The sequence below is a fragment of the Oncorhynchus mykiss genome, chromosome 10 (genome assembly GCF_013265735.2).
Source record: "Oncorhynchus mykiss isolate Arlee chromosome 10, USDA_OmykA_1.1, whole genome shotgun sequence".
Taxonomy (NCBI): Eukaryota; Metazoa; Chordata; class Actinopteri; order Salmoniformes; family Salmonidae; genus Oncorhynchus; species Oncorhynchus mykiss.
In genome coordinates, this window is record NC_048574.1 from 43,604,721 (window position 1) to 43,621,887 (window position 17,167).

The 17,167-nt window shown below is 43.1% G+C and overlaps 2 protein-coding genes across 2 annotated transcripts in view; one reads left to right on the forward strand and one right to left on the reverse strand.

The window, feature by feature from the left end:
* The window catches only part of LOC110533958 (transmembrane protein 164), a 47,016-nt gene extending 38,486 nt beyond the window's left edge, over positions 1–8,530 (forward strand). Inside the window, exons 5-6 of the mRNA XM_021618555.2 lie at positions 2,714–2,814; positions 7,648–8,530. Of these exons, the coding sequence (XP_021474230.1) occupies positions 2,714–2,814; positions 7,648–7,851 (305 nt within the window). The 3' untranslated portion in view covers positions 7,852–8,530. The remainder of the gene's footprint in view (positions 1–2,713; positions 2,815–7,647) is intronic.
* Positions 8,531–11,152: 2,622 nt separating this feature from the next.
* The window catches only part of LOC110533959 (AMME syndrome candidate gene 1 protein), a 37,480-nt gene continuing 31,465 nt past the window's right edge, over positions 11,153–17,167 (reverse strand). Inside the window, exon 6 of the mRNA XM_021618556.2 lies at positions 11,153–16,632. Within this exon, the coding sequence (XP_021474231.1) occupies positions 16,518–16,632 (115 nt within the window). The 3' untranslated portion in view covers positions 11,153–16,517. The remainder of the gene's footprint in view (positions 16,633–17,167) is intronic.

Sequence of the window (17,167 nt, forward strand, 5' to 3'; positions counted from 1 at the left end):
CAACACCACACTGACAGGTCACTGACCTACCTCCCTGTAGGCTGTGTCATCGTCGCTGGTGATCAGGCCTACCACCTTTGTGTAGTCAGAACTTGATGTTGGAGTCATGTGTGGCCACACAATTGTGGGTGAACGGGGAGTTGTGAACGGGGAGCCCCTGTGGGGCCCCAGGTGTTGAGGATCAGCATGGCGGAGGTGTTGTTGCCTACCTTCACTACCTGGGGTCGGCCCGGAAGTGCAATTGGATCTGTTTGGGCGGTATGCAAATTCAAATCAAATTGTATTTGTCACATGCGCCAAATACAACAGTGAAATGCTTACTTACAAGCCCTTAACCAACAATGCAGTTAAGAAAAATAAGTGTTAAGTAAAAAATAGAGAAGTCAAAAATAAAAGTAACAAATAATTAAAGGGCAGCAGTAAAATAACAGTAACGGGGGTACCAGTACAGAGTCAATGTGGAGGCTATATACAGGGGGTACCAGTACAGAGTCAATGTGGAGGCTATATACAGGGGGTACCAGTACAGAGTCAATGTGGAGGCTATATACAGGGGGTACCAGTACAGAGTCAATGTGGAGGCTATATACAGGGGGTACCAGTACAGAGTCAATGTGGAGGCTATATACAGGGTGTACCAGTACAGAGTCAATGTGGAGGCTATATACAGGGGGTACCAGTACAGAGTCAATGTGGAGGCTATATACAGGGGGTACCAGTACAGAGTCATTGCGCGGGGGCACCGGTTAGTCGAGGTAATTGAGGTAAAATGTGCATGTAGGTAAAGTGACTATGAATGGATAATAAACAGAGTAGCAGCAGTGTAAAAGAAACGGGGGGGGGGGGGGGGGAATGCAAATAGTCTGGGTAGCCATTTGATTAGCTGTTTAGTAGTCTTATGGCTTGGGGATAGAAGCTGTTAAGAAGCCTTTTGGACCTAGACTTGGCGCTCCGGTAACACTTGCTGTGCGGTAGGAGAGAGAACAGTCTATGACTAGGGAGGCTGGAGTCTTTTTTTTTTTGACCATTTTTAGGGCCTTCCTCTGACACCGTCTGGTATAGAGATCCTGGATGGCAGGAAGCTTGGCCCCAGTGATGTACTGGGGTGTACGCACTACTCCCTGGAGTGGGTCTAGGGTGTCTGGGATGATGGAGTTGTGTGCCATAACCAGCCTCTCAAAGCACTTCATGACTACAAATGTGAGTGCTACAGGCCGGTAGTCATTGTGGCACGAAGCCTTCAAGTTCTTGGGAACAGGAACGATGGTGGTAAGCTTAAAACATGTGGAGATTAGACTGGAACAAGGAGAGGTTGAAATGACAGTGAATATGCCTGCCAGCTTGCTGTCATTTAAAAAAAAAGATGTTTAACATCCAAAGCAGAACATATAATATGGTTACGAATAAGAGGTAATCATTTACCTGACAACAATTCAGAAGAAAACACTATGGTGGCCTGCGTTGTTCAAATGAGCTCCCCAACTGACAACAAAAGTCTGGACTACAATTTGAACGAAGAGAATTGAATGAGCTCTCGATCTGTGATTTACTATTTCTCTCCAATACAGTTAAGCTAAACTGCTTAAAATGTGACCACTTGAAAGAAAATCGGTAAGATCACGAACACCCTGGCTCCTAACAAATTCACACCGATTTGGAACAACCAAGTCCGTATCATACCCGTACGTGTAACATATCTTTGAACATAAGGAAGGATTCATATCCCTAAACAATAGGGGTGGGCTGTCATAGCAGTTTCAATGTGTTGTAGATGTATAAATGAAAAGTTGCTTTCCAAAGAGCTGGGTGGAGGTGAGCTAAACACAGCTACAGTGCAACCAAGCCCATAGCTGTACTGTAGAGGAGTTCACAGTACGTTATGACTTCATGTTGCCTGGTGGCAACATCTGTATTTGATAGGATACTGCTCTGTCAATTATACAGTGGAATTTGTGAGTCACTCTGCCCCGAGTCCCAAAAGCGGGGAGGGGAACTCCATGTCTATGCATTCTGCTCCAATGGCTGATGTGAAATGGCAGTGAGACAAAGAGAGAGCTCAGAGTCCTAGCCAAGCTCATGATGACTCGGTGATAAGGAATCTCTGTGTATCTGGGTGTCTGTACTGGCTCTCTGTGCATTGTGATGGTAGAGTGCTATCTAGTCCACTGGGCTTTGGGTTGAGAGCAAGCGAGGGAACAATGAATGGAGGGCTTGTTCCCTCAGCTCCCCCTCCCCTCCCCACCCTTCCACTCTGTTCCTGGCTCTGTGCTGCTGGGCTGTCTCTCTCTGGCCCGGACTTAATTGACTCTGTCTCCACTAGAGCACAGGGGTGGAAAAATGCCTCAACACATGGACCTGTTTTCAATCAATCCTCTGTTGGAGACACCCACAGGCTCAGAGAGAGGAGGAGGGTTACATGAGGATCTAGGGGTAGGAAGGGCCTCGTGAATGCAAAGGCTCCATGTGATTATGCTTGTGAAACAGCAAACAAGCTCGACACCACCATCCCTAGTCAGCACTGGTTTTGATCAAAGTGGGAAAGCATGGTCTCTTGAAGAAAAATATCCATTGCCAGCTGTATTCTTTGAAGGGGGAGTAAGAATACCAATAGTGATTCATCTCCCTGCCAATAAACTGAAAGCAATCCATAACAGGATCTTCAGCTCTGTTTTTTGTATAATGTTCATACATTGTCTATTCTCTCCCACTGCAGGTGTGTACAAGCCGGAGCCCTTAGGGGACATGTGGTGGGCTATCCTCTCCACTGGCATCTTGTTCCTCTATCACTTCCTGTTCCTGCAGGGCCTGGGCCTGGTAAGAGACTAATTGAGGGAGCCCTCTACTGGACACTTGGTGAAACGGCTCCCCTCGCTCTTAAAGGAGAGGCCCAGTAACATGAGGCACATGACACAGAAATACAGGATGTTGACAAGATTTGTACCCTATAGACATAGATCATATATTGATGCTAGGGAGGTTAACCATTAAATGTTTATCAGCCGAAAGTACATTTGACTGGTCGTGTTTACATCTATAGGGAAATGTACATCATTTAGTGGAATTAAATTAACGCGTGTGTATTGTCTTTAGTCGTCATGTATTTTATCACATGCACACAGCATACAGACTTTAGTTTGAGGATTGGGGTTGGCCCATCACTTGTCTGAGGTACCACAGACCTCTTCTGCACAAGACATAACAATTCTATATGCAATCGCGTGTTAACTATTTTGATGGTCACGATTTTAAGAGCTACTATTTCTCAATCTCAACTCGTATTTAAAGCGCGCCTCCCATTCTCCATTCGAGTGCATAGGCTATAGTCAACGGTAGGCTATAGTCAACGGTAGGCTATAGTCAACGGTAGGCTAAAGTCAACGGTAGGCTATAGTCAACGGTAGGCTATAGTCAACGGTAGGCTATAGTCAACGGTAGGCTATAGTCAACGGTAGGCTAAAGTCAACGGTAGGCTAAAGTCAACGGTAGGCTAAAGTCAACGGTAGGCTAAAGTCAACGGTAGGCTAAAGTCAACGGTAGGCTAAAGTCAACGGTAGGCTAAAGTCAACGGTAGGCTAAAGTCAACGGTAGGCTAAAGTCAACGGTAGGCTATAGTCAACGGTAGGCTATAGTCAACGGTAGGCTATAGTCAACGGTAGGCTATAGTCAACGGTAGGCTATAGTCAACGGTAGGCTATAGTCAACGGTAGGCTATAGTCAACGGTAGGCTATAGTCAACGGTAGGCTATAGTCAACGGTAGGCTATAGTCAACGGTAGGCTATAGTCAACGGTAGGCTATAGTCAACGGTAGGCTAAAGTCAACGGTAGGCTATAGTCAACGGTAGGCTATAGTCAACGGTAGGCTATAGTCAACGGTAGGCTATAGTCAACGGTAGGCTATAGTCAACGGTAGGCTATAGTCAACGGTAGGCTATAGTCAACGGTAGGCTATAGTCAACGGTAGGCTATAGTCAACGGTAGGCTATAGTCAACGGTAGGCTATAGTCAACGGTAGGCTATAGTCAACGGTAGGCTATAGTCAACGGTAGGCAGGCTATCAGCGCGTCACCCACCACTTTACATTGGGAGCTTCAGGCAGTCTAATTGTTTGGAACCTGAACGTTTTAATTTACTTCAAATGAGGAATGTCTTACCTTGCTTCAAAGTAACGTAGCCAAAATCCAACCATAGAAATTTGGAAGCAATTATTTTATAAAGACTTCCTTATGCAATTTAACCAAATCAAATCTAATCAAATGTATTTATATAGCCCTTCATATATCAGCTGATATCTCAAAGTGCTGTACAGAAACCCAGCCTAAAACCCCAAACAGCAAGCAATGCAGGTGTAGAAGCACGGTGGCTAGGAAAAACTCCCTAGAAAGGCCAAAACCTAGGAAGAAACCTAGAGAGGAACCAGGCTATGTGGGGTGGCCAGTCCTCTTCTGGCTGTGCCGGGTGGAGATTATAACAGAACATGGCCAAGATGTTCAAATGTTCATAAATGATCAGCATGGTCAAATAATAATAATCACAGACAGAACAGTTGAAACTGGAGCAGCAGCACGGCCAGGTGGACTGGGGACAGCAAGGAGTCATCATGTCAGGTAGTCCTGAGGCATGGTCCTAGGGCTCAGGTCCTCCGAGAGAGAGAAAGAGAGAATTAGAGGGCATATTTAAATTCACACAGGACACCGGATAGGACAGGAGAAGTACTCCAGACATAACAAACTGACCCTAGCCCCCGACACACAAACTACTGCAGCATAAATACTGGAGGCTGAGACAGGAGGGGTCAGGAGACACTGTGGCCCCATCCGAGGACACCCCCGGACAGGGCCAAACAGGAAGGATATAAACCCACCCACTTTGCCAAAGCACAGCCCCCACACCACTAGAGGGATATCTTCAACCACCAACTTACCATCCTGAGACGAGGCTGAGTATAGCCCACAAAGATCTCCGCCGGGGGGGGGGGCGCGCCAACCCAGACAGGAAGATCACATCAGTGACTCAACCCACTCAAGTGACGCACCCCTCCTAGGGACGGTATGAAAGAGCCCTAGTAAGCCAGTGACTCAGCCCCTGTAATAGAGTTGGAGGCAGAGAATCCCAGTGGAAAGAGGGGAACCGGCCAGGCAGAGACAGCAAGGGCGGTTCGTTGCTCCAGAGCCTTTCCGTTCACCTTCCCACTCCTGGGCCAGACTACACTCAATCATATGACCCACTGAAGAGATGAGTCTTCAGTAGAGACTTAAAGGTTGAGACCGAGTTTGCGTCTCTTACATGGGTAGGCAGACCGTTCCATAAATATGGAGCTCTATAGGAGAAAGCCCTGCCTCCAGCTGTTTGCTTAGAAATTCTAGGGACAATTAGGAGGCCTGCGTCTTGTGACCGTAGCGTACGTGTAGGTATGTACGGCAAGACCAAATCAGAGAGAGAGGTAGGAGCATGCCCATGTAATGCTTTGTGGGTTAGCAGTAAAACCTTGAAATCAGCCCTTGCCTTGACAGGAAGCCAGTGTAGGGAGGCTAGCACTGGAGTAATATGATCAAATTTTTTGGTTCTAGCAGCCGTATTTAGCACTAACTGAAGTTTATTTCGTGCTTTATCCGGGTAGCCGGAAAGTAGAGCATTGCCGTAGTCTAACCAGCTTTTTTCTCTCCCTGTTCTATTGGTTTTCATATCAACTTTCTTCGGTTGTCCAGAAGCGAAAGGCACAATCCTGGTTATTTATTTTCGATCTGCCAGATGGAACCGCTCGCATTAGTTAAATAAAGGTTCAATTAAAAAACAAAAATAATAATTAGATGCGCTGTTTAGAACTGTGTTTCCCGCAAATTGCATTTTGGTAAATGTTTGAAAATTACGTTTTATTAGCTGCTTCGTTTACAGCCGTTGCATGTTCAATAACAGGCCATTAACATGCAAGATCCACAAACAGCAGTTCAGTCTATTGAAGGCAAAACAAAGCTTAAAGCTCTTAATGGGAAAATGTATATTCCTTGTATACATCCATAGTCTTTTTTTTGTTGGTCACGTCATTTTACTCTTTGGACATTTTTATACCGTTTGTTGGCAAGTTAACTAGGGTCGGTTAGTCGGCAGCAGAATCGACCAAATTGTGCATCCCGAATTGATACAGGACACAGGAAGTGAAGTAAGATAAAAACAGAATGTGCATGAGTTATTTTAATAGGATTCAACATAAACATGATGCTGGATGGATACAGGATCTGGATAGAGAGTTTGAGTAAAGATAGTGCCTTCAGAAAGTATTTACAGACTTTTTCCTCCCAAAAATGTTACACAGCCTGAATTTAAAATGGATTCAATTGAGATTTTTGTGTCACTGGCCTAAACACAATACCCCGTAATGTCAAAGTGAAATTATGTTTAGACATTTTTACAAATTAATAAAGAATGAAACGCTGAAATGTCTTGAGTCAATAAGTATTCAGCCCTGTTGTTATGGCAAGTCTAAATAAGTTCAGGAGTAGAAATGTGCTTAACAAGTCACATAAGTTGCATGGATGTGTAATAATAGTGTTTAACATCATTTTTGAATGACTACCTCATCTCTTTACCCCACACATACAATTATCTGTAAGGTCCTTCAGTTGAGCAGTGCATTTCAAGCACAGATTCAACCGCAAAGAAGGGCACCTATTGATAGATGGGTACAAAAACAAAACAGACATTGATGGTGTATCAATACACCCAGTCACTATAAAGATACAGGTGTCCTTCCTAACTCAGTTGCCAGGGAGGAAGGAAACTACTCAGGGATTTCAACATGAGGCCAACGGTGACTTTAAAACAGTTACAGTTTAATGGCTGTGATAGGAGACACGTCCCGAAGTACCACTCTTCATATTTTCAGGCATGGTGGTGGCTGCATCATGTTATGGGTATGCATGTCATCGGCAAGAACTAGGGAGTTTATAATAAAAATAAACGAAATAGAGCTAAGCACACAATCCTAGAGGAAAACCTTGTTCAGTCTGCTTTCAAACAGACACTGGGAGACAAATTCAGCTTTCAGCAAGACAATAACCTAAAACACAAGGCCAAATATACTGGAGTTACTTACCAAGATGGCATTGAATGTTTCTGAGTGCCCTAGTTAGTTTTGGTTTAAATCGTCTTGAAAATCTATGGCAAGGCTTGAAAATAGCTGCCGAGCAATGATCAACAACTAACTTCAAAGAGCTTGAAGAATTTTAAAAGGAATGTGCAAATATTGTACAATCCAGGTGTGCAAAGCTCTTAGACTTACCCAGAAGACTCACAGCTGTAATTGCTGTCAAAGGTGATTCTAACATGTATTGACTTAGGGGTGTGAATACTTGTGTACTTTTCTAAAACATTTTTGTCATTATGGGGTATTGTGTGTAGATGGGTTAAATCTATTTAATCTATTTTGAATTCCGTCTGTCACACAACAAAGTGGAGTAAGTCAAGGGGTGTAAATATTTCTGAAGGCACTGTACATGACACATTAGCATGTCTAATGAGCTGCGTGACACAGCTGACTGCTCTTCTCTCTTATAGCCTGACTGAAGTTACAAATGAAACAAACACCAAGCAAGGCCTCTGTGTTTCTGCTAGCTAGTCTCTCACTTCTCTTTTTCTCTCCCTCTTCCCAGATGACCGAGGTCAACCTGAATAACATGTTGTGTCCAGCGGTGTCTGACCCATTTTATGGGCCTTGGTACCGGGTTTGGGCTGCGGGTCACCAGACCCTGCTGACCCTGGTCCATGGGAAGGCCCTGACCCTCTTCTCTTACCACACCGGCCCCACCTGCAGGTACCTGCTGGACACCGCAAGACTGCGCAGCAAGGTCGACTGAACAGACCGACAAACAGACTCACACGGACGTAGCCTTTTTAAATCCAATGCCTGTTCTTACGTTGGGATTTTCTATCAACATATTTTTTAATGCATCTTGTACAACTTACCTTTTTACTATAAAGAATTAGGCATTTCAGGGTGAAATTAAACAGGTGTTATTTTTGTGTTAGGGATGGCTTGCATTGTTTGCATGCACACATGATGGGAAGACTGGAGTTGGTAGTAATTGGTGTGTGGCTGGCCAGGGGAAATTAGCCTTTTATTTTGTCTTGGTCAGATTTCCTGAACCTGAGTTACTCATGTTTTTAAAAGTTACTCTTTTTTTTTTATTTCTAAAGTTGCCTTTTGTAGTTCTGTTCAGAAAAATGGGGCTAGCCCACATATCACTGAATTGTCATTGTTACTGTACACTTTAAACTCTTAATTTGTGCTTGCCATGACAGTTGGCCCAGGTATGGGTAAAGTTGCCCTTTTGTGTTTGTATTTAAGATAACGTTATCTTTGACATGTTTAATCCATTGTAAAAGCCATCACTTTGTGATATTTTGTTTGTTAGAAGAGTAACGGTTGTGACGCATTTGTCTGTCATATCTGTGGTCACAGCCTCTGCTGATAAGGACAAACCTGTTCCTCACGTCTTTGCTGGATCAAGTGGTATAAATGAGAGGGCTCCTGCATCTTTGTCCCATCTCTCCATCACTGATTTTACATTCTCTTTCACCTCTGCAGTTGAGTAAGGGGCCTTTTTACAGACAAGTGTTTGTCCTGTTGGATCATTATGGACGAGGGGAAATTACAGGAAGGTATCTTGATGTACAGTGCCTTTTTAAAGTATTCAGACCCCTTGACTTTTTCCAAATGTTGTTAGCTTACAGCCTTATTCTAGACTTGATGAAAAAAACCATTTAATACATCTACACACAATACCCCACGATGACCAAGCAAAAACACGTTTTTAGAAATTCTTGCAAAGTTATGAACTAAACAAATACCTACAGTGCCTTCTGAAAGTATTCAGAGCCCTTACATTCAAACCCTTTACTCAGTACTTTGTTGAAGCACCTTTGGCAGCAATTACAGCCTCAAGCCTTAATGGGTATATTGCCACAAGCTAGGCACACCCGTATTTGGGGAGTTTTTCCCCATTCTTCTCTGCAGTTGTTTGATCGGGTAAATATCTGTGCTCTGGCTGGGCCGCTCAAGGACATTCTGAGACTTGCCCCGGAGCTACTCCTGTGTTGTCTTGGCGGTGTGCTTAAGGTTGTTGTCCTGTTAGACTGGGGCGAAAGTTCACCTTCCAAGGTCCTGAGCGCTCTGGAGCAGGTTGTCATCGTACAGATGACAACCTGCTCCAGAGCGCTCAGGACCTTGGAAGGTGAACTTTCGCCCCAGTCTAACAGCTCCGTTCATCTTTCCCTTGATCCTGACTAGTCTCTCAGACCCTACTGCTGAAAAACATCTCCACAGCATGATGCTGCCACCACCATGCTTCACTGTAGGGAGGGTGCCAGGTTTCCTCCAGATGTGACGCTTGGCATTCAGGCCAAAGAGTTCAATCTTGTTTTCATCAGACCAGAGAATCTTGTTTCTCTTGGTCTGAGTGTCCTTTAGGTGTCTTTTTGCAAACTCCAAGCGGGCTGTCATGTGCCTTTTACTAAGGAGTGGCTTCCACCTCGCCACTCTACCATGAAAGCCGGATTTGGTGGAAAGCCTGAGATGGTTCTCCCATCTCCACAGATGAACTCTGGAGCTCTGTCAGGGTAACCATTGGGTTCTTGGTCACCTCCCTGACCAAGGCCCTTCTCCCCTGATTGCTCAGCTTGGTTGGGTAGCCAGCTCTAGGAAGAGTCTTGGTGGTTCCAAATCTCTTCCATTTAAGAATGATGCAGGCCACTGTGTTCTTGGGGACCTTAAATGCTGCAGGAATGTTTTGGTACCCTTCCCCAGATCTGTGCTTCGACACAATCCTGTCTCTGAGCTCTACGGACAATTCTTTCAACCTCACGGCTTGGTTTTTGCTCTGACATGCAGTTAATGTGGGACCTTTTTATATAGACAAGTGTGTGCCTTTCCAAATCATGTCCAATCAATTGGATTTATCACAGGTGGTACAACTCCAAGTTGTAGAAACATCTCAAGGATGATCAATGGAAACAGGATGCACCTGAGCTCAATTTAGAGTTTCATAGCAAAGGGTCTGAATACTTATGTAAATAAGTTATTTTTTTTTTTTTTTTTTTAAATGTGCAAACATTTTTGCTTTGTCATTATGGTGTATTTTGTATAGATTGCTGAGGATTTGTTTTTTATTTAATCCATTTTAAAATAAGGCTGTAATGTAACATGTGGAAAAATCCAAGGGGTCTGGATACTTTCTGAATGCACTGTAGGTTTTGGATACAGCACAGTTGTCAAAAGGGTGAGAGGAGCGATGTCCTGTGCCTGTTGAGGGGATCTGAAAGGTAGAGATGGCCTTCAGAGATGTTTCATTATAGGGATTTAGGGCTCTATTACATCCGTATTGCGGAAGTTCGGCATTACAGCGTGATTGAAATGTAAAGGCATCGTTCCTGAGTTAGCGGTAAACGCTTCATATGTTGACTTCAGTGATACAGATTGAAGAGCCTTTTGATCACAGGGCATATTCAGTGGTTTGCTATCAAGGTTGCGGATGAAATGTATGTGTAACGTCAGTTCTCAATCAAATGCCTGTTCTATACATTACACTTCAATCTACATTCTGAGTGTTGGTTATTTTTAAGGGGCAGCCCAATTTCAGTCCATATATCTACCCCAATATAGACATATTCTATATAACCGATCACATACATTAAACAAAGTATCTGTTTACTGATTACCTGCATAGCTCTACTTCGGGACAGTCATTGGGAACCCCTGTTTTAAGGGAAGTATCTGTTTGCTATTCTCCATCACTTCGATCGATCCCATTTTGTAACGAGGGATTGTTGTGTTCCCTTACACATTAGAAAAACAAGGGATATGGTATACTTTTGTACACTTTTCTAGGTGGATGTGCAATGTGCTGTATTGACAATAAATGTGATTTCTGCCCTTAAATGGTCTTCTCAGTGAATAGCTCAGGAACTAATAAATAATTCATTGGATTTATATAGTGCTCAAAAGAGTAAGGGGGAACACCTCTACCAATGTGTACCACCAACAATATTATCCAAGCTGTAAATATAACCTTGTGTATTGTAAAACATTCAATCAAGCTCCAACTCCATGTTGGATTGTAATAAAACACCCATGACACAAAACATGTGCACACAATTTTGTATATTTTCACTTGGTTTTAAATGTTTTTATTGGATAAATGATTTAAAGGTAATAAATGTTTAACTACATTGTCTCCACAGCCATTGCTCACATACCCACTGATAACCCATCAATATATATGATTTTTTTTTCCCCCACAATTTTTGGGGGTGGGTATTTTTTTTTTATATGCCATACTATCATAAATGCCCATTAAGTCTCATCACACTAACAGCAATTCAATGGGGAAGGAGGATCTAGCTCTAAAGGTAAGTCGTTTATTTCCCAGTTCATATTATTCCATCAACATTTTCAAGTTACTAAAGTTGAGAAAGTGAACCAAAAATGTAAAGTAGAAGAAATAAAAGGTGGTTGTGAGGGGTTACGCCAGGCAACCCCACATCCTGTCATGCCACCACAGCAGAGACTGTCACTCTGCACAGCAACATGTCTCAACTTGGTGTCTGACATTTTCTGAACATAGAAAACCACAATTAATTTAGAAACTAGATCCAAAATATTTTTTTGAAAATAATTGATGTACAAAAAAGTTTTTTTTTCTTAAAGTACATTTTCTTATAAAAGTTGTATTCATTTGTAGATCAGTGCGATTGTATTCCAGTGCAGCTACTGGGTCCAGAGTAAAGAAAAGAGGCTTTTTCATCTTTAATGGCATAAAAAAGTGAAACTCATCTTTTATATATGAAGTATAACTGCTGGTCTTTAGGAAAAAACACATAGAAACCCATAAATCTAGGAGGCACGCTATGGGGTTTTATTTTTTGTTGCACAAATTATAATGAAAATAATCTGACAAAATAAACTGTGCAACCAGGTAATTTCACTATCCTTGATGCCTGGTAAGGCTTCAAACAGAATAAAAAAAGTAATTGAATAAGCAGTTGCTAAAGAAAGAAAGTTAGAAATCGTACAAAAAAAGAAAAAGACAGGGAAAAAATAAGTCATTTTGTCTCTTGCAGGGGTGTTTTTTGGAAGGACAGGAAGCCAGGCCTGAAGAGCAGCATGTGGACGTGGCCAGAGGCATCTTTGGTTCGGTCGAACATACAAAAGGTTATATGAGCTTAAGCATTCAACAAAGATATATGCATACACATACAAGGAATGCTGGGACTAAACCATAACCCTGGTATGGAACCAAATGACATTCTGTCTTTAACATTATCCTAGTTGTGTCAGTATGAACAATGGGCAGAGGTGTGCTGCAAATGAGCAGTCAGAATCACATTTGACTGGTATTCATGAATCTTGACTTGAGGTTAAAAAAAGAAAAAGACTTTCAGTCATTTCCATGTGAAAGTAACATACTTCAGAGGAGGCTGGTGGGAGGAGCTATAGGAGGACGGGCACATTGTCAAACGTGTTTTCTATATGTTTGATAGCATTACATTTATTGCATTGAGCCCATCTTCCAATAGCTCCTCCCACCATGCTCCTCTGATATACATTAATGATAACAAATGGTCTCAGTCAAACATTATACAATAATTATGTGAGCATCCTGATGACGTCAGCACTCGTCCGGCTGTCACTAAACCTGCCAGTTAAACCCACCCTCATGTCCAGCCAAGTCGCAACATGGCCTTTAGCTTAAAGAAACCACTGTTAGAGACTTACTGTACATGCATGACAATATTCAAGAAGGCTAAAAACGCTGGACTTCCTATGGGGCAGTTCGTAAGAGCCAGAGTTGAGAGAGCCTTCAGTCAGAACCTTTCCTTGAAGCTGTTAATCAACCCCATGGATGAGTATTGGGTACAGGACAGCTGTAACAACGATTTAACACAGAGGTAAAACATAAAGTGTTGTTGGAACATCCAGTCGTGGGCTGGGCAAGGAAAGGGCCTACGGTGGAGTGTCAGGGGTGACAGCCCTGTTCACTCCCACTCTTTACTGTCCCAGCACAGGAGAGAATGTTCCCTTCTGATGACACCATCTACTGAACCAGATATCACCTTCAACCCCAAGGCCATGAGGCAGGGGTGGGGAGTTGGGGGTAGAGAAGGGAGGAGGGGGGTTAGTTGGGACTTCTTGTCCTTTCAAACCTGCAGGGTGTTGACTTACACTGGTAGGGAAAAAACACCTGTTGAACAGATCTGCATATATCAAGGATAATAAGTTGGATATGATCGATGAGTCCGCATGACCAGTCACGAAACCCGCGACCGCCCCAACACGAGGTCCAATAGCACCATTTTATTTATTTTCTCTTTTTTTTAACGAGTTATGAGTCTCTACACCGTAGATCAAGCATGTCGTGGATTTAACCATTCTGCATGTTTTATACACATACACACATGCAACAGAATGGATTGCATTTGTGTATACATATAAATCAGCAAGCATGTAAAAGACAGCGGTGGACTTGGTTTTGCAGCATGACCAGAAAAAGTTCAGGTTGTGCTGTATTTAATGGACCAGAAAATGGGTACCTGACTGTTCAGCAGCAAGGATAGCTTTTCCCACAGTTCTCTGAAAACTGTTTTTGTGACAAACTACAAGGGCAAAATATCTCTTTAAGTAGGTCAATTTGTCCTGTCAATATTACTAAGCAGCATGGTCTGAGGCATCAGTTCCCTGACCCCAAGAGGATATGATGGAAAGGCCATCCAATCTCTGAGCAGGGAACCACAGTAAACAGGTGAGATGAGCTCATCTGAACCACTTCTACACTAGGCTATATTAATGAAGTAGCCTGTCTGACCACAAAAGGTTCCCATCTGCCTCCACTACGATAATGTGTCTATCCGAGGGTGAATGGGTGAATCCGGTTCACCTTCACTGCCCTGTAGGTTGAGGTCAGGGTTAGACAACAGTACGGGACAGAGGAACACTCAGGGCACCATTTTACCGGTCCATATTTATTTAATCATTCCTTAAGGCAACACAACTGAAATCTGGGTCATTTCAGGTTACTGTGGATGGAGTGCCAAAAGCCCTTAACATTTTGCATATAAAAATGAAATAAAATGATTTACCCTACTGTCAGTTGGTAAAGGCTGTTACGAAAATATGTTTATTTTGTTATTTTTTTACAAGCACCCTTCAAAACTGTCAGTCACCACAAAAAACACAAATCAAATCCTGTACACTACACAGAGGTCACGAGATAACCCTCAACGACACTTGTTAAAACATACCAACTACTGGACGTGGATGTGACTGACAATGAAGAATACTAGGAGGGGGAGGGGAAATGTCTTCCCTGCTCCTTTAAAAGCCCTGGCTCTTTATGTAGAGTTTGATTAAATGCAGCTTGATCCACCCTTTACTAGTTTCCCTCTGCATCGGTTCCCACCAACTCAGGCAGAAGCTGCTGCAAACCAGCTGACAAGACAGACCAACAGCCTATGCATGGTTTCTAGTGGCACAGAGATGGGGAGTAACTTGTCCTGAAACCAGCAAGCACCTCACCAGCAGCATGTCATGAAGAGGAAATAACGGAGGGGTGATTTGAACAACTTAACCGACGACGATCAGAGTCAGGGGTTCAACTATAGCTAGCTACTCAGTCCAGTAGCCTCCACAGCAGCTCCTAACGTTTGACGAGAGCACATGAAAGTGCACATCTATGGCAACCGGGCAGTCATCAAGCATGTAACATATGCGGATGTAAACATTGGAGGTGAGGAGGCCACAAACAGGACAAAGGAGTTCAAACCTTGACGCTAACCCATGTCCACAGAGTAACTAGAGGAAGGCCAGAGAATGTCTCACAGGCCCAGATTCCTAACCAGGACCAAGCACAGAGCACAATCGGAGGGGAAACACAACTTTTGGGACCAAAGCCACCAGAATAAAGTTGACTCGTAGAGGAAGTAAACACGGAGAAGTTACTTATTAGAGGGGAGAAAAGCAAACAGCAAAAGACGACCACTCTTACAAAGCATGCATTAAAAAGAGAATATGGCTTGTAGTAGTTTTAGCATGTGCCCGTCACTAGACTCAAGTCTCATTCATTGGTTTTCCCTCTCAAACCAACTGGCATGGAATAACAGGACGAAGGCCTTTTTCTCAGAGGTCAATGACTTGGATCATTATTTATCTGTACTCTGCAGTCAACTCTCCCACCCAACCACATCCTCCAGCCCTGTAGATCACATTCATTCCTCGCCCGATTCAAAATGACAAAGAACAGAACCTAATTTGAAGCTAAAATGGCTTCCTCCATACATTTCTCAAGTTTTAAAGAGAGGGGGAAAATAACAACTGTAGCCGGACAAATTCAATTCAAGTTTCAGAGTGGCGCAGCGGTCTAAGCCACTGCATCTCAGTGCTTGAGGCATCATTATACGCCCTGGTTCAAATCCAGGCTGTATCACAACCGGCCATGATTGGGAGTCCCCATAGGGCAGCGCACAATTGGCCCGTGTAGGCAGTCATTGTAAATAAGAATTTGTTCTTAACTGACTTGCCAAGTTAAATAAAGGTTCAATTTAAAAAATAAATTAAAAAATGAAGTCTAGAAGTGTTTATCAAAAACACCATGAACACTCCGGTGGAAATGAAAGGCTCTGTCAAGCATTGTGGGAAATATTTTGACATGATCCTATTCCTAATTTAATGTGTCAGTTTCAATGTCCTGTCAGATGTGCACCTTACAAACGGCTAACCACACACAGAAGAGCAAACAGGTTTGTAGGGTAACGCAATAAAGACCAGCTAATATTGTTTGTGTGGCATCACAACCTCACAATGTAAAATCTTGGGTATACACGTCCCAACATCTACTCAATTACATCACTACAACGGTTTACAAAGGCCAAACCAACCTTAACAGTCAATACTTTTTTGAGAGGAATCGCAAAATTGAGGAAATGATGCAACCTTCCAGAACTGCTGATGGCTTGCTACATGATACGCACAATGTCAGTCAGGCTACTAAGAAAGGATTCAACAGAAAAACACATTTTCCTAATAGAAGGGAACACTGTAGAAAAGCCTACACAAAATATGAGCATATACCATTATGCAAGACTAGTCCACCATATATGACTTGCTTCCATCCACAGAATCAAAAACCTGATTAGGATTCTTTGAAAATAATCAAAGTTCAAGAAAATCTAGTATTCGTTTACTTGTCAAAAATATGAACGAAAGGGGTTATAGATATCAATATATATGCTGCAAAAACTAAATCAATAGGAGGATAAAAAGGGAAAAAAAGGTTTGTTTTTTCTCATCATTATCAATTTATGCTTATTTTGCCACCCGTTGCCACGTCAACGTCTGGGAGAGCGTCAGCATGGCAACGGAAACTATCATCATAAAATGGTACAGTAGTAGAGATAGCTAGACCAGGAGGGGGCGGGCTCTCCTGGGAAAAGGTCCGCAGAGAGGTTCAGTGATTGGTCATGCGGCTCGCTGTCAGGAATAATGGTTGTATGGTGGTAGAGGATGCCCGATGCCGTTCTGATAGTGATGGTGCTGGCGGTGGGCGATGTACTCCGCATAGCTCATCGTCATCTTCTCGCTACGGTACCTGAGCAGGAGGAGAGAGAAGTTAGAGAAGGCACAGTTACCCCAACTTACCTGGCAGCGGCACCTCAATCTCTACTTCCTAATGCTGCTATGATCTAGCAGTAATCGGTCACTGATCTCCCTGGAGGTACAGTGGCAAACAGGACCATGGTGGGCTTTGGGAGGGTCACCTACAGTAATTATGCACCAGTCACATATTCCCAGTAGTGAGCAGCACTTCCACTTCCAGAATTTACACTTAACCTTTTTGGGATAGGGGGCAGCATTTTCACTTTTGGATGAATAGCGTGCCCAGAGTGAACTGCCTCCTACTCTGTCCCAGATGCTAATATATGCATATTATTATTAGTATCGGTTAGAAATGATGTCTGTGAGTATAACAGAACTCATATGGCAGGGGAAAACCTAAGAAAAATCCAACCAGGAAGTGGGACATCTGAGGTTTGTAGTTTTTCAAAGCACATTGAGATATGGATAAAGTTGCACTTCCTATGGCTTCCACAAGATGTCAACCGTCTTTAGAAACTTGAATGAGG